This window comes from Oncorhynchus mykiss, chromosome 6 (genome assembly GCF_013265735.2).
Source record: "Oncorhynchus mykiss isolate Arlee chromosome 6, USDA_OmykA_1.1, whole genome shotgun sequence".
NCBI classification, from domain to species: Eukaryota; Metazoa; Chordata; class Actinopteri; order Salmoniformes; family Salmonidae; genus Oncorhynchus; species Oncorhynchus mykiss.
Window position 1 is genome coordinate 45,886,939 of NC_048570.1, and position 27,299 is coordinate 45,914,237.

At 40.3% G+C, this 27,299-nt stretch overlaps 1 protein-coding gene and 1 long non-coding RNA gene across 3 annotated transcripts; one reads left to right on the top strand and one right to left on the bottom strand.

The window, feature by feature from the left end:
- Positions 1–12,980: 12,980 nt before the first annotated feature.
- Positions 12,981–14,182, top strand: LOC118964875. The gene is made up of 3 exons (XR_005052121.1): positions 12,981–13,039; positions 13,912–14,047; positions 14,127–14,182. It is a non-coding gene; the product is annotated as an uncharacterized LOC118964875 (long non-coding RNA).
- Positions 14,183–17,112: 2,930 nt separating this feature from the next.
- Positions 17,113–20,221, bottom strand: LOC100136024 (interleukin-1-beta). Of its 2 annotated transcripts, NM_001124347.2 has the most exon segments (6): positions 17,128–17,805; positions 18,268–18,404; positions 18,640–18,819; positions 19,443–19,644; positions 19,802–19,850; positions 20,141–20,221. In NM_001124347.2, coding segments are annotated over 5 exon segments (783 nt in total). In that variant the 5' UTR covers positions 19,835–19,850; positions 20,141–20,221; the 3' UTR covers positions 17,128–17,574.
- Between the last annotated feature and the right edge of the window lie 7,078 nt (positions 20,222–27,299).

Here is a 27,299-nt window from a genome sequence, read left to right on the forward strand (position 1 = left end):
AGTGGTTTCTAAACCTAAGTAGATAATTTTAAGATTGTTGCTTATTGAGACTCCAACAGATGTATAAAACAATGTGAGCCAAGCATGAACAGAGCATGAAAGTGCTTCCTTTAGCTGTGTGGGCTAATATAATAAAAATGGTTGCTTTGGGGTAAATTATGTCAATTGGCCAGGGGCAAGTTAAGCTAATGTACCCCATACAAATTATCATTACATACAGTGCCTTGCGAAAGTATTCGGCCCCCTTGAACTTTGCAACCTTTTGCCACATTTCAGGTTTCAAACATAAAGATATAAAACTGTATTTTTTTGTGAAGAATCAACAACAAGTGGGACACAATCATGGAGTGGAACGACATTTATTGGATATTTCAAACTTTTTTTAAAAACCTCTTCATCCTACCCCCTCCTTTTTCGAACATTCTGTTAAAAATCGCGCAACTTTTCAGCGTCCTGCTACTCATGCCAGGAATATAGTATATGCATATGATTAGTATGTGTGGATAGAAAACACTCTGAAGTTTCTAAAACTGGTTAAATCACGGCTGTGACTATAACAGATCGTGTGTTTCATCGAAAAGCGCAAGAAAAACTGCTCACTGAAAGCTAAAAATAATATCCATGCGTCACTTTCATGGATTGTTAAAAAGGCACAAAATTAATTATGGACCTGCATGCAATTCCTACAGATTCCACACGCTGTCGCCATTGTTGTCATTATTCGGGGAGTTTTTTGTTGGTAAATCCAACTAACTGGATTCCATTTCTTCCGGTCTCCGCCAGGATGTTTTGAAGTGCACATTTTCAGCCATTGATTTGAAGACGAGGAGCTATTGAATACACATCGCCCTGTGATCATTTTGATAGATTATAAACGTTTACTAATACCTAAAGTTGGATTACAAAAGTATTTCGAAGTGTTTTGTGAAAGTTTATCGTCGACTTTTTTCATTTTAAAAAATGACGCTGCGTTTTAAAACTATGTTTTTTTCTGAATTACACAGCTTCCATAGATAGCTATTTTGGGTATATATGGACCGATTTAATCGAAAAAAAAGACCCAATAGTGATGTTTATGGGGCATATAGGAGTGCCAAGAAAGAAGCTCGTCAAAGGTAATGAATGTTTTATATTTTATTTCTGCGTTTTGTGTAGCGCCGGCTACGCTAAATCTTTGTTTACGTCGCATTCAGGCATTTTGGGGTGTTGTATGCTATCAGATAATAGCTTCTCATGCTTTCGCCGAAAAGCATTTTAAAAATCTGACTTGTTGGCTAGATTCACAACGAGTGTAGCTTTAATTCAATACCCTGCATGTGTATTTTGATGAACGTTTGAGTTTTAACGAGTACATTTAGCATTTAGCGTAGCGCATTTGCATTTCCAGGTGCCTACTTGAGACATATGCGTCTCAAGTAGGAGCAAGAAGTTTTAACAAATCAAAAACTGAAAAATTGGGCGTGCAAAATTATTCAGCCCCCTTAAATTAATACTTTGTAGCGCCACCTTTTGCTGCGATTACAGCTGTAAGTCGCTTGGGGTATGTCTCTATCAGTTTTGCACATCGAGAGACTGAAATGTTTTCCCATTCCTCCTTGCAAAACAGCTCGAGCTCAGTGAGGTTGGATGGAGAGCATTTGTGAACAGCAGTTTTCAGTTCTTTCCACAGATTCTCGATTGGATTCAGGTCTGGACTTTGACTTGGCCATTCTAACACCTGGATATGTTTATTTTTGAACCATTCCATTGTAGATTTTGCTTTATGTTTTGGATCATTGTCTTGTTGGAAGACAAATCTCCGTCCCAGTCTTTTGCAGACTCCATCAGGTTTTCTTCCAGAATGGTCCTGTATTTGGCTCCATCCATCTTCCCATCAATTTCAACCATCTTCCCTGTCCTTGCTGAAGAAAAGCAGGCCCAAACCATGATGCTGCCACCACCATGTTTGACAGTGGGGATGGTGTGTTCAGTTGTGTTGCTTTTACGCCAAACATAACGTTTTGCAATGTTGCCAAAAAGTTCAATTTTGGTTTCATCTGACCAGAGCACCTTCTTCCACATGTTTGGTGTGTCTCCCAGGTGGCTTGTGGCAAACTTTAAAGATATCCATAAAAAGTGTAGTTTAAGAAATGGCTTTCTTCTTGCCACTCTTTCATAAAGGCCAGATTTGTGCAATATACGACTGATTGTTGTCCTATGGACAGAGTCTCCCACCTCAGCTGTAGATCTCTGCAGTTCATCCAGAGTGATCATGGGCCTCTTGGCTGCATCTCTGATCAGTCTTCTCCTTGTATGAGCTGAAAGTTTAGAGGGACGGCCAGGTCTTGGTAGATTTGCAGTGGTCTGATACTCCTTCCATTTCAATATTATCGCTTGCACAGTGCTCCTTGGGATGTTTAAAGCTTGGGAAATCTTTTTGTATCCAAATCCGGCTTTAAACTTCTTCACAACAGTATCTCGGACCTGCCTGGTGTGTTCCTTGTTCTTCATGATGCTCTCTGCGCTTTTAACGGACCTCTGAGACTATCACAGTGCAGGTGCATTTATACAGAGACTTGATTACACACAGGTGGATTGTATTTATCATCATTAGTCATTTAAGTCAACATTGGATCATTCAGAGATCCTCACTGAACTTCTGGAGAGAGTTTGCTGCACTGAAAGTAAAGGGGCTGAATAATTTTGCACGCCCAATTTTTCAGTTTTTGATTTGTTTAAAAAGTTTGAAATATCCAATAAATGTCGTTCCACTTCATGATTGTGTCCCACTTGTTGTTGATTCTTCACAAAAAAAATACAGTTTTATATCTTTATGTTTGAAGCCTGAAATGTGGCAAAAGGTCGCAAAGTTCAAGGGGCCGAATACTTTCGCAAGGCACTGTATGTATGTTTTGTTCAATAAAGTTCATATTTCAATAAAAAAATCTCAGTATACATATGCGCGTTACGTTCAGTAGTTCCAAAACATCTGGTGATTTTGCAGAGAGCCACATCAATTTACAGAAATACTCATGATAAACATTGATAAAAGATACAACTATTATGCACAGAATTATAGATACACTTCTCCTTAATGCAACCGCTGTGTCAGATTTCAAAAAAGCTTTACCCGAAAAAGCACACCATGCTATAATCTGAGTACAGCGCTCAGAGACCAAAACAACCAATACAGATATCCGCCATGTTGTGTAGTCAACAAAAGTCAGAAATAGCATTAGAAATATTCACTTACCTTTGATGATCTTCATCAGAATCACTCCCAGGAATCCCAGTTCCACAATAAATGTTTTTTTTTGTTCAATAATGTCCATCATTTATGTCCAAATACCTCCTTTTTGTTTGCGCGTTTAGCCCAGTAATCCAAATTCATGACACGCGATCACAAGGAGCAGACAAAGTCAAAACGTTCCATTACAGTCCGTAGAAACATGTCAAACGATGTATAGAATCAATCTTTAGGATGTTTTTAACATAAATCTTCAATAATGTTCCAATAATGTTATGACTTTACTTTTGTTAATCTGATGACTGTTATTTATCGAATCAACTATGTTTAATTGTTGTTACCTGATTAAATTAATACTGTAACCATTAACTCATTAGGAATTTGGGGCACCACAAGAGTGGTCCTTTAAAGAGTTACAATCTCCCGAATTAAACTCCAAAAGGTCTTTACCGATCACATCCATAAAACATAATAACCTCTTATCATATCTTCATTCTGAACAGTCGTAACCTCCTGCATCTGCAAAATCCACAGCCTTATAAGGCAGTACTACACAAATTGTTTTAATCATGTATTTACTAACTAAATTAATGATAACACAGGATAAACATACACACTTAATACATTAGAAAAGTATGTTTTTATATCCGTTGAGAATGACCATAGTTCCTCTGTCACGCCCTGACCATAGTAAGCTGTTTTTTCTCTGTGTTGGTTGGGGCGTGATAGTGACTTGGGTGGGTCATCTAGGTGTTTTTGTATTTCTATGGTGGCCTGATATGGTTCCCAATCAGAGGCAGCTGTTTATCATTTTCTCTGATTGGGGATCATATTTAGGTAACCATTTCCTCATTTGTGTTTGTGAGATCTTGACTATGTGTAGAGCGTCAGCACTATTTTGTATAGCTTCACGTTTCGTTTGTTCATTTTGTTGGTTTGTTCGGTGTTCATTCAATAAAAGAGAATGTACTCATACCACGCTGCGCCTTGTTCTCATTCTAACGACGGACGTGACAGAAGAATCCACCAAAAATGGACCAAGCAGCATGTACAGGAGGAGTGGACTTGGGAGGAGATCCTGGATGGAAAAGGACCCTGGACGCAGGCCGGGGAGTATCGCCGTCCTAAGGAGGAGATAGAGGCAGCGAAAGCAGAACGGCGATGATACGAGGAGATAGCTCAACGGAGCAAGCACGAGAGGCAGCCAATCTCCACGTGTGGGGGGGCTCACGGGGAGATTGGCGGAGTCAGAGTTTAGACTTGAGCCAACTCCCCGTGCTTACCGTGGGGAGCGTGTGACTGGTCAGGCACCGTGTTATGCAGTGATGCGCACGGTGTCTCCAGTACGCATTCATAGCCCAGTGCGCTCTGTTCCAGCTCCCCGCAGTTGCCGTGCTAGATTGGGCATTCAGCCAGGACGGATTGTGCCGGCTCAGCGCTCCTGGCCTCCGGTGCGTCTCTTCGGCCCAGGATATCCTGCGCCAGCTCTACGCACGGTATCCCCAGTGCGCCTTCACTCCGGGCTGGAGTGAGCATCCAGTCAGGAAGGGTTGTGCCAGCTCTGCGCTCTAGACCTCCAGTGTGCCTCCACAGTCCAGTACGTCCTGTGCCTTCTCCCCATACTCGCCCTGAGGTGCGTGTCATCAGCCTGGTGCCACCTGTACTGGTCCCACGCATCAGGCCTCCAGTGCACCTCCACAGTCCAGTACGCCCTGTGCCTCCTCTCCGCAATCGCCCTGAGGTACGTGTCATCAGCCCGGTAACACCAGTGCCAGCACCACGCATCAGGCCTCCAGTGCGCCTCCACAGTCCAGAGCTTCTGGCGACAGTTCCCAGTCCAGAGCTTCTGGCGACAGTTCCCAGTCCAGAGCTTCTGGCGACAGTTCCCAGTCCAGAGCTTCTGGCGACAGTTCCCAGTCCAGAGCTTCCGGCGACAGTTCCCAGTCCAGAGCTTCCGGCGACAGTTCCCAGTCCAGAGCTTCCGGTGACAGTTCCCAGTCCAGAGCTTCCGGTGACAGTTCCCAGTCCAGAGCTTCCGGTGACAGTTCCCAGTCCAGAGCTTCCGGCGACGGGCCACAGTTCAGAACCTCCAATGACGGGCCACAGTCTGGAACCTCCAAGAATAGACTGACGAGTTTCAGAAGAAAGTTTCAGAAGAACTTCAAAAGTTATTTGTTTCTGGACATGTTTCTGGACATTTTGAGCCTGTACTCGAACCCACAAATGCTGATGCTCCAGATGCTCAACTAGTCTAAAGAAGGCTAGTTTTATTGCTTCTTTAAATCAGAACAATAGTTTTCAGCTGTGCTAACATACAGTTGAAGTCGGAAGTTTACATACACTTAGGTTGGAGTCATTAAAACTCGTTTTACTCTACAAATTTTTTGTTAACAAACTATAGTTTTGGCAAGTTGGCAAGTTGGTTAGGACATTTACTTTGTGCATGACACAAGTAATTATTCCAACAATTGTTTACAGATGGATTATTTCACTGCATCATAATTCCAGTGGGTCAGATGTTTACATACACTAAGTTGACTGTGCCTTTAAATTGCTTGGAAAATTCCAGAAAAGTATGTCATGGCTTTAGAAGCTTCTGATAGGCTAATTGACATAACAAATTAAATTGGCATAATTTGAGTCAATTGGATGTGTATCTGTGGATGTATTTCAAGGCCTACCTTCAAACAGTGCCTTTTTGCCTGACATCATGGGAAAATCAAAAGAAATCAGCCAAGACTTGTAGACCTCCACAAGTCTGTTTCATCCTTGGGAACAATTTCCAAACGTCTGAAAGTACGACGTTCATCTGTACAAACAATAGTACGCAAGTATAAACACCATGGGACCACGCAGCCATCATACCGCTCAGGAAGGATACATGTTCTGTCTCCTAGAGATGAATGTACTTTGGTGCGAAAAGTGCAAATCAATCCCAGAACAACAGCAAAGGACCTTGTGCAGATGTTGGAGGAAACAGGTGCAAAAGTATCTATATCCACAGTAAAACGAGTCCTATATCGACATAACCTGAAAGGCCGCTCAGCAAGGAAGAAGCCACTGCTCCAAAACCACCATATAAAAGCCAGACTACGGTTTGCAACTGCACATGGGGACAAAGACCGCACTTTTTAGAGAAATGTCCTCTAGTCTGATGAAACAAAAACAGAACTGTTTGGCCATAATGACCATCGTTATGTTTGGAGGAAAAAGGGGGAGGCTTGCAAGCCGAAGATCACCATCCCAACCGTGATGATCGGGGGTGGCAGCATCATGTTGTGGGGGTGCTTGATGCAGAAGGGACTAGTGCACTTCACAAAATAGATGGCACCATGAGTTAAGAAAAATTGTGGATATATTGAGTCAACATCTCAAGACATCAGTCAAGAAGTTAAAGTTTGATCGCAAATGGGTCTTCCAAATGGACAATAACCCCAATCATACCTCCAAAGTTGTGGCAAAATGGGACAACCAAGTCAAGGTATTGGAGTGGCCATCACAAACCCCTGACCTCAATCCTATAGAACATTTGCAGGCAGAACTGAAAAAGCGTGTGCGAGCAAGGAGGCCTACAAACCTGACTCAGTTACACCAGCTCTGTCAGGAGGAATGGGCCAAAATTCACCCAATTTACTGTGGGAAGCTTGTGGAAGGATACCCGAAACGTTTGACCCAAGTTAAACAATTTAAAAGTTAATGCTACCAAATACTAATTGAGTGTATGTAAACTTCTGACCCACTGGGAATTTGATGAAAGAAATAAAAGCTGAAATAAATAATTCTCTCTACTGTTATTCTGACATTTCACATTCTTAAAATAAAATAAAGTGGTGATCCTAACTGACCTAAGACAGGGAATTTTTACTAGGATTAAACGTCAGGAATAGTGAAAAACTGAGTTTAAATGTATGGGCCTCTGTATGCCTATGTAGATTTCCATAAAAAATAAAGTAATTTACAACATTAACAATGTCTACACTGTATTTCTGATCAATTTTATATGGACAAAAAAAACGTGATTTTCTTTGAAAAACGAGGAGTGACCCCAAACTTTTGAACGGTAGTGTGTGTGTGATATGTGTATATGTATATGTATATGTATATGTATATGTATATATATACACACACACACACACACATATACATACAGCGGGGCAAAAAAGTATTTAGTCAGCCACCAATTGTGCAAGTTCTCCCACTTAAAAAGATGAGAGGCCTGTAATTGTCATCATTGGTACACTTCAATTATGACAGACAAAAATGAGAAATAAAATCCAGAAAATCACATTGTAGGATTTTTAATGAATTTATTTGCAAATTACAGTGATGCCGAAACATTGGTGGTTTACCCAATAAATTACTGGGAGCTTATATATAGTTTGCAACTATTTCTATATATGTGTAATAACAAAACAACATCTGTTAATATAGCTAGCTAGCTTAGCAACTTTTCTGCTTTGAATCAACAGTGGTTGCTGGATCGAATCCCAGAGCTGACAAGATAAAAATCTGCCGTTCTGCCCCTGAACAAGGCAGTTGACCGACTGTTCCCCGGTAGGGCGTCATTGTAAATTAGAATTTGTTCTTAACGGACTTTCCTAGTTAAATAAAGGTTACATAAATTCTAAACAGTGGGCCCTACTTCTCAACATCAGTAGATTATAATTGATAGTGCGCAAACTGCCAAGCTTGCTTTGAGAGAGTGTCAAGGAGGAGAGAACAGGGAGAATTACTTACGTCATCCTTCACTGCAGACATGCTGCTTCTCTCTGCTTTAATGTCATCTCGGCGATAGGGTCTGAAATACGTAATGTGTGATAATACATTATTTACACAAGTCCATGGATAAGACATGTCAAACTGAAGTATTGCCATTAATGGCAGTTAGTTACTTCATACAGGCCATAGATACTGTAGCTGTGTAGCCAGGCAGATGTATTACTTTGGGTTGGGGGGCTTCAGTTTTCCCTTGACTGCTAAGTACTCCATCAACTTCTGCTTGCGCAATTCTGTAAAAGAAAGAAGCAACGTCAATTGATAAAAATACATGTTTGTTTATTTTATGTTATTTTTTATTTTATCTTCATCGTCATGGCATGATTGGATCAATAACTATTGACCGAATATCCAGTAAAAAAATATTTTGACCTTGGTAACGCCAATGTGCCCCGCAACATTGTTGTTGCAGGATGATGGCTATTCTCAAACTTTACGAACTAGCTAACGTTAACTAACTACATAAAACGACATTCATGTACACTACTCTCCGTTGAGCTACGTTTGCATTTAGCTAACTTACCTTTTCTGTGGATTTTAGTCACCATTTCTTCTGCCTCCATTGCTGTTTGTACGAAATCTAGTCACTTGAGAAAAGTTTTATTAGTGTAAATTACTTGCTATTTCAATGGAATAAAAGTTACGGTTCGCTATTAGCCGGCTTCCGAGTTGGATGACCGTTCAAACCGATTTATCACAGTGGGAGTACGTTTTTCCGAGTTCCCAGTTGTCTTGAACGCACTGTATTCAGAGATTTCCTAGTTTCCAGTTGATTTGAACGCGGCATTAGACGCTCCTGACACCTGACAGATCTACAACGCCTGAATAGCTAGGTAATTGAAGTATCATAATTGAAGTATCATAATTGAAGTATCGCAATATCATCTTGCACTTAACTATGGGCCATTAAAGGGACATCATCTGGGAAGTTGGCCAAGGGGAACTAGTTTCTCGACGAGAAAAAGCTCCGCATCAAAGAAGCTCTGATACTGCAGGATCAGACTGCCAGAGAGAAAATGTGGCCGCTTTTACAGAAGACACGACAAGAGGGAAAGAAGGCGGGGTTCAAGGGCCCACACGCGTTTATCCAAGGAAGAATGATTACTGGGTAACTCGGTTGACATTAACTAAATTGGAACTGTGAGTACTACCAAGAGTACAGTTAAGGTACTACCACAAATAAATGTACTACAACTGATGAACACTTGCCAACTAAAAAAAGGAAGTACATAGATTTGTTATTCTGCTACCTCAGCCGAGTGTAATTTTCTGTCGGAGTAATCCTCTCAAGGTGCACTGTTTGTTTTATTGTTCACATTACTACTTGTGTTATCTAATTTGTGTTCATTCTTTTTTTTAATGCGGGAGTTCGTTTTCAATTCACTCAATATCATTAGTCTGAATGCTAGGGGTTTGAGAAATGTATTTTATTTTTAGCTTTATTTTTATATTGTAAACGCAGTAACGCAGATGTTGTCCTTCAGGAAACTCATCTGGGTGAAAGTAATTAGAAATTTTGGAAAGCACAACCAGATGCAAAGGGTTTTACCTGGACCAACAAAACTGTCATGTAAATCTAGAATAGATTTATTCCTAATTTCCCCTTTTTTGTTACAATTTGTTATAGAAGTAGATCATCAGTTTGCTCCCTTTTCTGATCATCACTTGATTTCCCTGAATTTACAAGCTGCCAAAAGATCAAAAGGTACTTGAGGATACTGGAAATTAAACAACACTCTTCTTAAAGATACTGATCTCATTGAAAACATCAAATCGTTAGCTAAATATATTTTTTGCAAGAAAAGACTTGGGTCATGGAAGTAGATGGGAATTTTTCAAATATAAAGTCAGAGTGGAAGCCATTAAACGTGCCAAAGAGCTGATGCAATTAAAGAACCTTAAAGAAGCTTGACAGTTTTCTAAAGAAAGATAATCTATCTGAAGAAGAGGAGTCTGTATTCAAATCTTTACAACTAGAATTAGAACAGCTTTACAAGGATCTGGCAAAGGGTGCTTTTGTAAGGTCAAGTGCAAAATGGATTGAAGAGGGTGAAAGAAACACTAGTTACTTTTTTGCACTTGAAAAGAGAAACTACAAAAGAAAATCAATAACTGCACTCAACATCAACGATGTTTTATGCAAAGATCCCATTACAATATCATCATTTGTCAATTCCTTTTATGAAAAGCTTTACAGCTCTCATTTCAGGAAGATGGTTGTGAAATCTACATTTGCCACGTTCAGAATTATTTCCCTGTGATTGAGGATGATTTTCACTCAGTTTGTGAATTCAAAACTGATTTCCACTCAGTTTGAGGCTCTGAATTCAATGAAAAAAATGGAAAACACCTGGCCCTGATGGCCTGTCAGTTGAATTTGATAGACAGTTTTGGGAGTTACTAGAAGACCCAATTTATAAAATGTTTCAAGATTGATTGTGGGGAAATGGTCTCCACTATGAAACAGGGCCGTATTTCATTCATTCTGAAGCCCGATAAAGACCCTTCTCTCATTGACAATTGGAGACCAATTACTTTATTAAATATTGATTACAAATTGATTGCTCTGGTTTATGCCAAAAGATTAAAGAAAGGAATAGATACCATTATAAATGAGATGAGACTCAAACAGGATTTATGAAGGGCCGTCACATAAGCTCTAACATTCGTTTAGTCTTGAACCATAGATTATTCAGATGCAATTGACTCAGATGTGGTTGCCTTATTTTTGGACTTCTGTAAAGCCTTTGACACAACTGAACATGAATTTCTCTTTAGCTCTCTTAAACTTTTTGGATTTGGTGAAAATTTGATCAAAGTAATTTGCATGTTTTACAAAGATATAAATAGTTTTGTGTTACTAAACCTTAATACTTCCAAAAGATTCAGTATCAACAGAATTGTACGACAGGGATGCCCAATTTCGCCATTTTTAGTCATTTTGGTTGTGGAACTTCTATCTCTCAATATTTCTGAATAATGCACATTTGTATGGCTTAAACATTTTTACCAAAGAAATCAATTTCCCAACTGGCTGATGACACTACTATTTTCTTAAGAGACAAAGACCAGGTCGCCCATGCCCTTAATGCTATAACTGTGTTTTCTATTGCATCAGGACTAAAACTGAATGTTTCTAAATGTGAAATCTTATGTTTATTTGACTCTGATGATAAAGAAATAGAAAATATTCCTGTAAAGGACTCTGTTAAATATTTAGGAATACATCTGTCAAAAAACACTTAGTCAGACAACATTTGAATTTCTTTCCTAAAATTAAGAAAACCAAAAAAATATTCAATAATTGGCTACAAAGAGAACTTTCTATACTTGGGAGAGTACTTCTGTCCAAGGCAGAGGGACTGTCTCGTTTTGTGTACCCCTCATTATCGTTATGTGTAAATCCTGCTACTTGTAAAGAGATCAATAAGACCTTTCTTGACTTCATCTGGAAAAATAAGTCTCACAAACTAAAAAAGTCAGTCCTTTCTAACAATAGAGCTGAAGGCGGTGTAGAAGTGTTGGTTTTTTGGACATAAATAACACGTATTTAAACTGGTTGAAAAGATGTTTGATCAATACTGATTCAATATGGTATTTCATTCCAAATAATGTGTTTAATAAGTTGGGAGGTCTTCAATTTTCACTGAAATGTAATTATATTCCTGAAAGATTACCTGCTAAATTGGCTAGGTTTCACCAACAAGCTTTAATGGCCTATTTCCCCATAACGCTCTACCCCAGCTGGAAAATTGACTTTGTTCTTGATGTTTTTGACAACAAGGGTAATATATATATTTATTTTTGTAACCCTTTTTTCTCCCCAATTTCGTAGTATCCAATTGTTAGTAGCTACTATCTTGTCTCATCGCTACAACGGGAGTTGTAGCGATGAGACAAAATAGTAGCTACTAACAATTGGATACTACGAAATTGGGGAGAAAAAAGGGCTCGGGAGAGACGAAGGTTGAAAGTCATGCGTCCTCCGATACACAACCCAACCAAGCCGCACTTCTTCTTAACACAGCGCGCATCCAACCCAGAAGCCAGCCGGACCAATGTGTTGGAGGAAACACCGTGCACCTGGCAACCTTGGTTAGCGTGCACTGCGCCCGGCCTGCCACAGGAGTCGCTGGTGCGAGATGAGACCGGCCAAACCCTCCCTAACCCGGACGACGCTAGGCCAATTGTGCGTCACCCCACGGACCTCCCAGTCGCGTCCGGTTGCGACAGAGCCTGGGCACGAACCCAGAGTCTCTGGCGGCACAGCAGTACAGCGCCCTTAACCACTGCGCCAGTGGTCTAACTACACTAATGAAAACTCTTCTTAGCTTTGGTATTTTAAGTTTTGTGACAATCCTCCCACTCTGTCTGCCGAATTCTTAAGACACACCCTCGTCCACTTACCCTCGCCTTATGCCCCTGGGGGAATCCTCGTCTCCATCTTAGGGGTCGGTACAAATGTTTAGCCAAGAAAGGGAATTTTGCAACGTAAACCCCTCAACCCTCATTTTAGTCGGATTTGCGAGTGTACAATTATGTTCACCCTGGGCCTAAAACACCCAATAATTTAATTTGCTACGATTGTACATCTGCTAAAAAAAAGTCTGCGAAAACTTAAAAACAACATCCATGGATAATGGAACACTGTCACGTTTTGACCTTAGTTCCTTTGTTTTGTCTTTGTTTATATGGTCAGGGCGTGAGTTGGGGTGGGCAGTCTGTTTTTCTATGTTTGGTTTCTGTGTTCGGCCTAGTATGGTTCTCAATCAGAGGCAGGTGTCGTTAGTTGTCTCTAATTGAGAATAATACTTAGGTAGCCTTTTTCCACCTGTGTTTTGTGGGTGTTTATTTTCTGTCTTTGTGATACGTGTGTATGTCACCAGACAGGACTGTTTCGTTCGTTCATTTTGTTATTTTTGTATTGATTCAGTGTTTTCTTTAATTAAAATTATGAACACTTACCACGCTGCGTTTTGGTCCGATCTTTACTCCTCCTGAGACGAAGAGGAGGAAATCCGTTACAAACACACAAGTGTAAGTAAAAAATGAATGCAAATATGTTAGAAATTGTGCAACTAATGCACATGACGGCATAAACACGTCTCATAAAAAGTAGATATGATTTTTCCTTCTTCAGCAGTTCCAGCTAGGTAGGCTCTCGTTAGTTAGCTAATTCATTTGCTAGCTGTCATGCGGTAGGAGCATTGTTAATAATGATAGATTTAATATAAGTAGACATGCACTCTTAATTGACTAGCACATATAAAGCAACCACAAGCTACCGGTGGCTGAAAACACAATCATCGTTGAATGAACGAGTGACGAATTTAAAAAATAATTTATTCCGCCCTTGCCCTGCAAGTGTATACTAATCAGACTTCATAATACATCATCAGAAGTATCCACTTAATTTTAGGGCTGAGGGGATAGGGTGTGTCTTTTAAGTGTTTGGACCGTATTCTTTGCTCTTGTTTTCCGTAAATAGATGTCGGTGGGCGAAGCCGGAAGTGTCGTCAGCGAAATGGATACATCTGGGCTCCAGTGTGTCCCGGGGATAAATACACTTATGTCTACATTAGCTTTGATTGGACTGATCATGTCAACATCATACTTTCAAAATCTTAGCTAGCAGTCATCATGAAATAAATAATATAAATATAAATAATTAAGAGAAATAATAGATAAAATATATTGGTGGTAATTATCCATTGGACATAAACATTCCACAATAAGTTGTAAATTGCAAATTCAACAATGAGTGGTTTCGAAGGAATCAGTGGCTAACTGCAAGCATTGCAAAGCAATCACTAGCTTGCTATTCAGTGGAGTGGGTGTGGAGTTTCAAGTCTGTGTCTCTTTTCCAAGCTTAAAATGATAAACATTCATTGTCCATGCTGTCAATCCAGCATGATTTCTGCCGCACTCAAAACAACTTAACTCTGGGAAATCTGACATCAGTGAGTTCAAGACAACTGGGAACTCAGGAAAAAACGAGCTCCAACTGGGAAAATACGTTTTGAATGGTTATCCAACAACGGAATTGTAAGTCGGGAACTTGGGACTCTTTCTAGAGCTACGACCTGAAGATCATCATCATGATATGACCTTGTTTTTTTTCCAGAGTTCCCAGTTGTATTGAAAGCACCATAAATCCAGAAAATGCCAGACTTTGATGGCAAAATTTGCCCACGAAGGACTGCAGTGCCACCTTCCTGTTCAAGTGAGCACAGTACAACAAGGTGAGTCCAAAAATGTTTGGTATGCTGCTGAATAAATGATGTAATATGCCAAGGAAATATGTATACGGTAGCTAAGAAAGTAATACTAAGTGTCTGTTGTGTAGTAAGCTGTTAGTAGCCCATGTGCCTCATCCTCATAATTTGGTATATTTTCCCCTCTTAATTTCGCCCAGTGTTCTGACTTGGTGGTGCACATGTAACCTATAACCTGTTGTAGAGAAATGTAATCATTGAATATTGTACGAGCTTTCATTGTCTGCTATATGCCCCTTTTATTTATCCTTGACACGTCCTGACCATAGAGAGTCCTTATTTTCTATGGTGGAGTAGGGCAGGGCGTGACTGGGGGGTTAGTCTAGTTTATTATTTCTATGTGGGGTTCTAGTTTTGTTTTTCTATGTTGGTGATTTTGTATGATTCCCAATTAGAGGCAGCTGGTTGTCTCTAATTGGGGATCATATTTAGGTAGCCTTTTTTCCACCTGTGGGTTGTGGGATATTGTATTTTGAGTAAGTGTATGTAGCACCGGTTCGTTGTTCTTTTATGGTTTATTGTTTTTAAGTTTCACTATTAATAAATTATGTGGAACTCAACATTCGCTGCGCCTTGGTCCGTTTCTACAAATGATTGTGACAATCCTACCATTCTGACTTGGTGTACAGGGAGAATACTTTAAGAATGATCCATGTTCTGAATTCTGTTGCTTTACATTTCAAAAGTGCTGAACAAATAGTTATATTGACTACGTAGTGTCCTAGCTCTATATATATTTTTTGAAAGTCAGTAAATGAGGCTGAATGAAATGTTTCGCTGCCAGACAAGGCTTCGCTGATAGCCAGGTCTAGCAATAGTAAGGTGTTGGGATTCTGCTGTTGGGACAGCTTTAGGCTCTAACAGTTTGGGGGCACCATTTGTCACAGTTATAGTGCAATTAATGTATTGTTCAGTGTTTGTATTGTGTATTGTTTAGTGGCTTTGCTGGCATGCATCCCCAAAAATGTTTTTTGTTTGCTCCACCAAAAATGTGTCATCGCACCAGAGGGCGACAGAGACCGTCCTAGAGACCTTTTATTGGACTCCGGTGTGTCTTATTATTTCATGATTGTCTCCCTGTTAAAAGGTGTGATTTCTGTGGTCATCTGCAGAAGCTTGAATTGTTTACCGTGTGCGATTGGTTCCTGAGTGAGTAGTCAAGACTTAGTGGTTGTTTTTCCAAGTGTACTCTACCGTATCACAGTAAAGTATTATGTTTATCCTTTAACCACTGATTCCTTGTCTGGTCTCTTCGCTGCACCTGGGTCCAACCTTACCACGTCACAGATTTACATGCTAAAATCACCACTGATTTATAGAGTTAGAGGCTAATGCAGTTTCTACATTATGATGCATTTACATGACACTTCAACGTTCTATGGCAGCCATGGTAGCTCCCCATTAACATTACATGTATAGTATTTTTTTTTAAATATTCTCCAACTGAATGTATAGACTCAGCATTATGATGCATTTCTATGGGCTTATTTTGTACCTAAGCTTGGGTGTATTGCAGAGCCCACTTGTCACACAGTTACAGTCAATAATGCTCTGGATATCATGAAAATAGCCTAACCAGATCTGCTAGGGCGAGTAAAATGGTCAGAGTGAGCTGTTTTCTCATTTGTGTCTGGAAGTAGCTAGCCAATGTTAGCTAGTTAGCTTGGGTGCTTGACTGCCGTTGAGGTCAGAACGCTCTACTCCTCGGCCAGAGCATCCAGTGTGTGCTTGAAACACTGAATTTTTTGAACGGACAACCTAACAACTCTCAGAATTTACAAACACCTAGAGCGCACTCTGGCACTCCGGAGTGAATTTACGAACACACCCCTTGTCTTTTACCTTCCCGCCTTTGGGACAATGACTTCCATTGTTATGGTGGAGACATGAGCATCTCCTCATTTTATACAGATTTCTGATTTACATGACGCTATAACATTCTATGTTAGCCATGTTAACTCCCCATGAACATTTAATGGGGAATATTTAAACAATGCCCTCTAATTGAATGTCTAGAATTAGAACAATATTAAACATTCTAAAATTTGGCCAAGTGCAGCATTCAAAACAACTGGAACTTGGAAATATATTAGACTTCAGTGTGTTCAAGACAACTGGGAATTTGGGAAAACAACTTGATCTGGCTGTGAAAAATGGTTTTGAACGGTCATCCAACTCAGAATTCCAACTCGGGAACTCGGGCCTCTTTCTAGAACTCCGACTTTCTGTCCTGAAAATCACTGATGTCATGATTTGACCTTGAATTTTTCAGAGTTCCCAGGTGTCATCATTCTAAATATATGACTCTGACCTGTTATGGTGCTTTCAAGACAACTGGGAAATCTGGAGAGAAAACAAGGTCAAATCATGACTTCCATGCTCTTGAAGTTGGAATGTTGGCACTCAAGAAAGATGACAGTTTCCAACTTGGAATTCCGAGTTTTTCCCAGTTGGGGCTAATGTTTTTCAGGGTTCCCAGTTGTCTGGAATTCACTGAAGTCAGAAGTCATAGATTTCCCAGTTGCAACTTGTTTTGATTGGATATTATAGCAATCTGTCAGTCGATGATGTAGCACTCAACCATTCATTGGTTATTGTGTCACATCTCCTTTGCTGTGGAATGCAGCCATAAGTATGGTTCTATATCTATGGGTACGCCCAGAGCCATATATAACATTTTCTTAATATATGGCTCTGGGTACTCCTAAAGTTGTGAATTTATAGAAAATTCATTAACATAGTGATGAACTATGATTTATATATATTTGTCATCTTTTTTTATTGGTGTGGTTCTGGTATTTGGTCTCCCAATGACCATGTTATTACAGTATCATGAGAGAGAAATATATATTCCATTTAAATATGTTTATTAAAAAGAGCACATAAGAATTTTAAATGTTTGCATGTATCAATGGATATGTGCAACATCAACAGAGCCAAATAAATACATTGATAAATAAGTATAAATTACTGAATTATAGATATATTAATAAATAGTAGAACAATAGTGACTTAGTTTTCGTTTTAAGCATATTTTGATTATATCAGGGGCGCTTACCACAATATTGACTACGTCAATACACCCCAATGGTAACATGCTGTACTCGGTACATACTCTAAACCTCATGAAATTCTTGTGTCTTACAAGCAATACACTTAAATCTGTTGATGTGCGTGCACCCACAGTGGCAACCCAGTCCTGATCACAGAGGCCCAATAGAATCACATGAATTGTAGAGGATCTCTATTGGAGGCCTTGGCCTCCTGACTGGTGTTGTGTCAGTGTTTGCGGCCATCTTAGTTGTGGCGCTGGATGGTGAAGGTGGTAAGGCGGTTGGGGGCTGCCTTCTGACACATGTCCACCGGTTTGGTGTAGTCCTGCTGCATGTCCGTGCTGATGAACCAGTTCCTGAAACTGGCAGACTCCAGGGTACTGATGTCAACCCCGGTGTTCCGTCTGTAGAAAAGGAAACGCACCATGTCGCTCTGCTGGCTGATGGACTTCAGCTGATCCTTGTCCGCAACCTCCTGAGGAGAGAGAGAGAGGATCAGGGGTTAAACTCAATATTAAAGGTCAGAGGTCACCACCAGGAGTAAATATAAATGTTTCTCTGGCTATTGGTTTAAGGATGTGGCTGTTGGAACAAAAACCTGTCCACACTGTGGCTCCCCAGTACCAGGGTTGGCCACCCCAGTGCCTAGCCATCAAGTCTTATTTAACTACACTGCAACTATCTCCTACATTCCACATGTAGTAGTATGGGGTGCCATTTGTAAGGCTGAACGGTCTATTTTTCTAGGCACTTTTCCCCAAAATGTAGTTCTGTTTATTCAGAAGTAGTAGTATTAACTCAGTAGTATTTATCCAGTCATAATATTATTCAGTAGTAGTATTATGCATTATTATTATTATTATTCAGTTCTAGTATTATTTATTCAGTAGTAGTTTTCATTCAATAGTAGTATTCATTTAGTAGTCGTGGTATTTACCTCTAGGTGCAGGGTGGGCCTGCCTCCCGATTTGGAGCAGGACAGGTAGAGGTTGGATCCCTTTATGCCTAGGGCTACAGGTCTGGCTTCAGTCTCAATGGGGACGGGCGTGACGTACGAAGACAGGTTCAAATGCACTGGGACAGAGGAGAGGAGAAGAGAGTCAGTCAGCATCATTCATCAGAACTCAATTGTGAATTAAAATCATCTTATTTAATTAGTTCATATATTTAGCACAAGGCCACACAGAGGGCCAAAAATGATTACAGACAGCTGTGATAATCTGAAGTACCCAAATGGGCCACTAGATGTCTTGTGATATATTATACAAAATCCTTGAAATTTGGGACTGAGCCTCAGTTGTTAACATACCTTTGTGGTAGCTGCTGCCTCCCTGGAGCATCATGGCGTGCAGCTCCATAGCCTCATTCATCAGGACCCAGCACTTGTTCTCAGAGTCAGTGACGCTACACTCATACTGTGATGTACTGCTGAACCCTGCTGCCCTCCTGCTCGCTGGGGGTGCCGACTCCAACTCCAACACTATATGTTCTGGTGAGAAGAGAGAAAATGATGTAGGAGATGAGTGAATGGTTCTATGAATACACTTGATTGAGCTCTCGAGTTGCGCAGCGGTCTAGGGCACTGCATCTCAGTGCTAGAGGCGTCACTAGACACCCTGGTTCGATTCCAGGCTGTATCTTAACCGGCTGTGATTGGGAGTCCCATAGGGCGGCGCACAATTGGCCCAGTGTCGTCCAGGTTTGGCCGGTGTAGGCCATCATTGTAAATAACAATTTGTTCTTAACTGACTTGCCTAGTTAAATAAAGGTTAAATGTCAAAAATTATAATAATTTAATTCCATCCCTACTGGTCTATGGGCTCTGTTAAGATATCCACACTACAGTAGCATACCACTTTTTTAATGAAGCAATGTGTTGGGCATGCATTTTAAATGGTGTTCTATAGTGTGAAATTTGGAACATAGGCCAGTGGTGATAGCTAATGGTATTGTCGTGGTACACATTGGAAATCCCCTTAGGTCCCAGATCTGTTTGTGCTGTCTTGCCAACTCCTATGGTCATTGTCATACCAAACAGTACAAACAGATCTGGGATCAGGCTAGCCCCTTAGGGTGCTCCTCCAGTCCATTGTCTTTGACCTTGCTCCCTACCTTCCACAGCACTCTCCAGCAAGAAGTTGAGCAGGTCCTTGTCCTTGAACTCGGTTCCCATGGTAACCCCCTCGCCACCCTTTAACCTCTCCATGGCGATGATGAGGTTGGCAATGTGACGCATGGTGATGGGGTGATGGGATACCTCCAGATCCAGACCCTGAGGCAGCTTGGAGCTCCATGCTGCACTTTCAGAGGTGTTCTGCACAGGACACACACAGGGGAAGAGGAAATATTACATTATATGTTGTATCAGTGTAGAATTTTTTTGGGGGGGGGTTTAACATTTACTGTATAATTACATTTGAATGTTTTATGTCCAACTGTATGTCTTGTCCTTGTAGGAGCTGGGGACTCACCTTTATTAAACTGTAGTTTGACTCAAAATCCATGTCTGTGTAGTTAGATCTGGAAAATAAAAGCATCAGTTTGTAAAGCTCTGTCCTGTCCATAATATATTGGCATCATGCTTAGTCAGTTGCTTAAAGATGCTGAAGAGTTGAAAGCTCATTCAGATCTGATGTTAACAGTAAATACATATACAGTTCAGTCTAAATAAACATTTTAAATATGAGTTATTACTAACACTATATAGCAATAAATAATGCTACCACAATTAGCTGTATAATACATGGACATCAATACAGTAGAAGTATTATTGCAAACATGAGTAAAGACAGAATATAAAGTTAATTTACCTTAATGAGTTGTTTTGAAGTTTGTAGGTAGGTAGCAGTTGTCTTGTATTCAGTCCTTAGTTCTTGTGAATCCTAAATTGTTCTCTGAACCAATGTTTTCTGACTACATGTTGTGAGCTGTATGTCCTATATACACCCTGGGCACACACTGGGAATTTCCCTCTACACACAGGAGGAAGTGGGATGGTTTTACCAGACCAGCTAGCACATTGTATTGTTTAAAGGGACAATCCGCAGTTCAAACGATAAACAAAGCGTCCTCCCGCCCGTTTCATTAAAAAGCTGAGGGATGGGGCTGGATAAATGTAACCACTCAAATTCAGAGACAGAGCTCTGAATGCAATTACTGACTATCCACGATATTTTAAAAAAAATACAGTTTTAACCATGTTTTGAAGCTATATAGTGTTTGTTTATATGTTCTGTTTACAAACATTGTAGTGAAACCAGCTATATTTTGAGTTCTGATGGGGTACTATAGATATGCTGAAATATGCTCGTGAGGCATTTATAAATTCAAGAATCAATGTGTATGCCTAAATGTCATTAATTTATTCCAAAAAGGAATGTAACATCTGCAGATTGCCCCTTTAATGATGTTGGTGATGAAATACTGGACTCGCAACAGTTTGACGTACAGTATTACACTCATATGTTAAATTCTGGCTTGTGTACATGCTCGTTCCTGACGTGACACTTATTGTATTGATTTATCTTCTTCTGGTTGATGTCATGTGCCTGTTTGTCTGATACTGATGTGTTGAGGCTGCTGTCGTGCTCCAGGTCTCTCAAATAAATATGTTTTTTAACTCAATGGGACTAACCTGGTTAAATAAAGGTTAAATAGAAATGTTTTAAAAACAGGACACTAATGCATTTTCCTTTTTTACCTGTTGATAGAGTAAGTGCATTGTAATAGTGCCAATATACTTTATTAAAGACATTCATGTGTTTTCATGACTTCAAATCTCAATATAACTAAATGAATAGAAGATAAACCATTGTTCATGTCAACACTAAGTAAGATGAGTCCGATTAAGCAACTTAACACCTGACTTTATAATAAAACGTTACCTTATGATTTGACTTCTAAATTACTTTTCATACATTACGGTTAAAGTGCAAAGAATGGTCTATAGTTGAAATGACTGTGGTATCATGTTGTTTTTCCCTACTCAATTTAGTTACAAGCACTGACTGACTGTGAAATACATGTAGCTCTGGATAAAAGCCTCTGCGAAATGACAAAAAATGTAATGTATATGTAAATACGAATACAATATTTACTGTATGTTTAAATCCATCTTCCTAAAGGCCTAGGAAACTAAACTTCATTTCTAAAGTTGTCTGAGGTCATAAAAATAAATGGAGAGTAGGCTTAATCCTGTTGTTCCCTCAGGTGAAATACTAGAAGTTTTTGTTCTATTCTATAATTTCCTAATCTTGTCATTTCTGCTTATGTCAAGCATGCTTAAATGTAATGAATTTTCAGATGTGAGTAAATTCCTTAATCCCGGCTCATCATATTGTGAAGTAACAAGGGACTTCCTCTACTATTTCCCCACTTCCTGAAGTACTGTAGTTGTCACGAGAGGTTAGAAAAATAGACCACAATCTGCCAGGACAACAGACAGACAGAATCTTGGACTGTGTCCAGCTACCTACTACCATATTAGCATATCTTTCCAGTCATTGTTAGAACCCATTGAGTGAATCTCCCAAATTCACTAAAATATCAGGAATATTTGTATAAAATCTGATTTCCCTATGGAAACATGCTCAATCTGGTCAATATGTTCAATAATATGCCACAAAATGAGTATTCTTCTAATGTATTGTGTTTGGCTCACCAACGTTTCACCTGTATAGAATAACCATTGGACATAACGAAGAAAGTTGTGTAACAGTATATCAATCCTTATCACCCCTGTAGGCTGTATGAAACCTACCAAGGTATCTGGCGTGTGTCTGAAATTGTTACCTATTCCCTACATAGTAGACTACTTTTGACCAGATAAGTAAAATATGGACCCTGATCTAAAGTAGTGCACTATATAGAGAAATGGGATACTTTCCAGACACAGACGGTGTCTTTTTGGTTATGGATCTCACAAAACCGGTTTACCAACGGATTTCCCAGTGATTCAACATGTTTAGAAAGCTGTCGAGGATTTCTCAAGATGATATTTGACACCCCCCACTTCCGCTCTTAAAATCTTTGAATTTCACTTCCAGATTCACACTCATGGTATAGGTTTGGGCCTACGCCATTTCTAACCACAAAAACTAAAATGTCACCATTTATTGTCACACAATGCCACCTCATTCATGTTTGAAATAAAATAGAATAAGTATGTTTTATTTGACTGGCTTAAATACAGTTGAAGTGAGACGTTTACATACACCTTAGCCAAATACATTTAAACTCAGTTTTTCACAATTCCTGACATCTAATTCTTGTAAAGAATTCCCTGTCCAGTTAGGATCACCACTTTATTTTAAGAATGTGAAATGTCAGAATAATAGTAGAGATAATTATTTATTTCAGCTTTAATTTCTTTCATCACATGCCCAGTGGGTCAGAAGTTTACATACACTCAATTATTATTTGGTAGCATTAACTTTTAAATTGTTTAAACACGTTTTGGGTAGCCTTCCACAAGCTTCCCACAATAAGTTGGGTGAATTTTGGCCCATTCCTCCTGACAGAGCTGGTGTAACTGAGTCAGGTTTGTAGGCCTCCTTACTCGCACACGCTTTTTCAGTTCTGCCCACACATTTTCTATAGGATTGAGGTCAGGGCTTTGTGATGGCACTCCAATACCTCGACTTTGTTGTCCTTAAGCCATTTTGCCACAACTGTGGAAGTATGCTTGGGGTCATTGTCCATTTGGAAGACCCATTTGCGACCATGCTTTACCTTCCTGACTGAAGTCTTGAGATGTTGCTTCAATATATCCACATAATTTTGCTTCCTCATGATGCCATCTATTTTGTGAAGTTCACCAGTCCCTCTTGCAGCAAAGCACCCCCACATTATGATGCTGCCACCCCCGTGCTTCCCGGTTGGGATGGTGTTCTTCAGCTTGCAAACTTCCCCCTTTTTCCTCGAAACTTAACGATGGTCATTATGGCCCAACAGTTCTATTTTTGTTTCATCAGACCAGAGGACATTTCTCTAAAAAGTACAATCTTTGTCCCCATGTGCAGTGGCAAACAGTAGTCTGGCTTTTTTATGGCAGTTTTGAAGCAGTGGCTTCTTCCTTGCTGAGCGGCCTTTCAGGTTATGTCGATATAGGACTCCTTTTACTGTGGATATAGATACTTTTGTACCTGTTTCCTCCAGTATCTTCACATGGTCCTTTGTTGTTGTTTTGGGATTTAGTTGCACTTATCGCACCAAAGTACATTCATCTCTAGGAGACAGAACGCGTCTCCTTCCTGAGTGGTATGATGGCTTTGTGGTCCCATGGTGTTTATACTTGCGTACTATTGTTTGTACAGATGAACGTCGTACTTTCAGGCGTTTGGAAATTGTTCCCAAGGATGAAACAGACTTGTGGAGGTCTACAAGTCTTGGCTGATTTCTTTTGATTTTCCCATGATGTCAAGCAAAGAGGCACTGAGTTTGAAGGTCGGCCTTGAAATACATCCACAAGTACACATCCAGTTGACTCAAATTATGTCAATTAGCCTATCAGAAGCTTCTAAAGCCATGACATCATTTTCTGGAATCAGACAGACATTGCCATCGTAATCCAAGGGTGCTCTCTTGGGGTTCCACACCATCCTGGGTAAACAACAGCTCACTGCTCTCCGACCAGGACTCTCATCCACAGAAGGGAGGCTTTGTAGACAGTTGTCTACATAGAAACAGCATTCTACACAGAAGCGCACATCTTCTTCTTGGTCGCTGTGGTCGAACACATACTTCTGAAGGGCAAACGAGGCACAGCAAGAGCTACATGTTGTCCCAAAGTGAAGAACCTGCCACTCATAGCCATCAGGGAAATCATCACGGATTAGGTCTCTCCACAGAAACCGGAGAAGAGGCTGATCTCAGGTAGCAAGCAGACTTGATGGAATATCCCCTTTATGTCACTGAAGAAGGACTCCAAGCAGAGTAGCTCCCAAGGTAGATCCGGGAAAGAGTTGTTCGTTCAAGCTCTTGCCACCAATATCGGGGCGGCTACAGTCAGGTGTGAGCTGATGGTGGCGATGAGGTGTAGGCTGACCGTAGCGGCCCAGTGAGTAGTCACGGTGGCGACGGTCAGGTGTGGGCTGACGATGACGATCAGGTGTAGGCTGACCACAATGGTTAGGTTTTGACTGACATTGTCAATCATGTGAATTCAGCCCTCTAAGTGGCTGGTGATGCTCCATCTTCACTGTTGCGAGTCAACCTGGGTAATGACTTGAATGGTTGGGGACCCATTGAAGTGGATGAAGCAACCTAATGGAGTTGTTGTCAGATTTGCCGAAAGGAGGGCGAGGGAGGGCTTTGTAAGTGTCACGCAAGTTAGAGTAGCAATGATCTAGAATTTTGCAAGCCCAGGTCGCGCATTTGATATGCTGATAAAATTTAGGGAGCCTTGTTTTCAGATTAGCCTTGTTAAAATCCCCAGCTACAATAAATGCAGTCTCAGGATATGTGGTTTCCAGTTTACATAGAGTACAATGAAGTTATTTTAGGGCCGTCGAGGTGTCTGCTTGGGGGGGATATACACGGCTGTGATTGTAAAGGAAGATAATTCTCTTGATAGATAATACAGTCGGCATTTGATTGTAAGGAATTCTAGGTCAGGTGAACAAAATTACTTGAGTTCCTGTATGTTGTTATGATCACACCGCGACTCATTAATCATAAGGCATACACCCCCACCCTTCTTCTTACCAGAGAGATGTTTGTTTCTGTGGCACGATGGGTGAAGAAACCGGGTGGCTGTAGCGACTCTGATAACATATCCCATCATGTGCCTGTTTACTAATGACTGGCTTCCGTCTGGCCCCTCTAACATAAAGGCTGATTGGTGAAGTGCTGCAGAGATGGTTGTCCTTCTAGAAGGTTCTCCCATAACCACAGAGGAACTCTAGAGCTCTGTCAGAGTGGCAATGCGGTTCTTGGTCACCTCCCAGACCAAGACCCTTCTCCCCAGATTGCTCAGTTTTGCCGGGAGGCCAGCTCTAGGAAGAGTCTTGGTGGTCCCAAACTTCTGTGTTCATGTGGACCTTCAACTCAGCAGAAATGTTTTGGTACCCTTCCCCAGATCTGTGCCTTGACACAATCCTGTCTCTACGGACAATTCCTTTGACCTCATGGCATGTCCAATCAATTAAATGTACCACTGGTGGACTTCAACCAAGTTGTATAAACATCCAAAGGATGATCAATGGAAACAGGATACACCTGAACTAAATTTGGAGTCTCATAGCAAATGGTCTGAATACTTATGTAAACAAGATATTTCTGTTTTTTTATATTTAATAAATTAGCAAACATTTCGAAAATGTTTTCAAAACCTGTCATTATGGGGTATTGTGTTTAGATTGCTGAGGATTTATTATTTATTTAATCAATTTTAGAATGAGGCTAAAACATAACAAAATGTGGAAACAGTCAAGGGGGTCCGAAGGCAGTGTATTTACAACAGACAGCTCCAAACAACAAGACATCGGGATGTTGGCACTTACATTTAGCTGCGCGTACCATAAACATCAGAAAGAAAAGCAATTTCTTCTAGAATAAATTAAACAGGTTGGTCATCAGAATGGAAACTACAGACTGCCCGAGGCCCTGCCTGGTCGGCTGGTCATGCCGACCAGGCATAAGTCCTGGGGGAAAAAGGCTGCGAAGTGGGTAATACAATTATGATGATTGGCGTGACCTTATTCCAACAGTAAGGCCAAAAGAAAGTTGGGGTCTTGGAAATGAGATGAGTTGGCTGTTTTTACAGGTGTAATCATCTACTTCTCTGTGGACGTGGATGAACGTAAGCACCTGCCTCTGATTCTAAAGGTTGCACGTTCAAATTCAGTGATAGAAAGTTGTTTTTCATAATTTTGTTTTAAGCCTACACCAACCCACCTGAACCATTCTGAGTTAATGACTAACGTTAAAAATGTGCAATTAATGCCTAAAACGAACCTTAAACACTTTTAAATGACATTGGTACCTACTGAAACATTTGATGTGTAAGCAACATGGATGAACATCTAATTATGACGTGAGACTGTGAGAGCTGGTAGCCCATACCACCTAGACCTGTTCTCCTTCTCCCTGGACACGCCCTCCGTGAGTGCTGCAGCACATTATCATTGTCTGTTTGAGTATGTGAATGAAACGTACGTATAAACCTATTGATATTTGTTTGTGAGATCTGATATTGTCTGATTCCCATGCTCCACTCCTTGATGTAAAATAACCTGTTATGTTTAGCTTAGTCTTGAGGACCTCCCATCGTGTATAAAATAGTACAACGTTTTGGGATAGTTAATTCATCAGGAACCCCCTGATAATTAGAAAACAACTTGAGTGAGATTAAAAATTGCATACAAGGACATTTACTAGGTCTTTTGCAGTGCATCGCCGGACGAACCATGTCTCGGGCCCTGAGAAGGAACATTATAGAGGCCCGCCTCTTGGCAATGGAGATAATTTTGCAGTACGAGTTATGTCATGTGGCAGAGAACTTTGTTACAGTGCATTTATGTTCCCAAAAAATATTTTGGGGATTACGAAAAGGAGTACTTTGGATACCAATATCCCTGTGAGGCTCCAAGGCCCATATTGCCCAGGGTTAAGAACATACATTGTAGATTAATAATATTACATATGTATTGTATTACACCCTCAAAAATTATTCCATGGATCCCTTGGCCGAAATTACATGAATCTGTTAGTAATTCATATTTTGGGGGGAAATTGCCATGCTGGAGAAGACGGTTAGGGTTTGGGGGCTAGCTGACGATGTCCCTCACTACCAGCCACAGGGTTGACTTTTGAAATGGGTTAAAGTCAGAATGGCATTATGTCAGCACTGTAAAAAAAAAAAAAAGAGTAGTTTCAACAAATTATTATAAAGTAACTGGTTCCACAGCCTTTTTTAACTTTAGAAAAATGGTTGGCCCAAACTTAGTCCGTCAACTCAGGCAATAACAG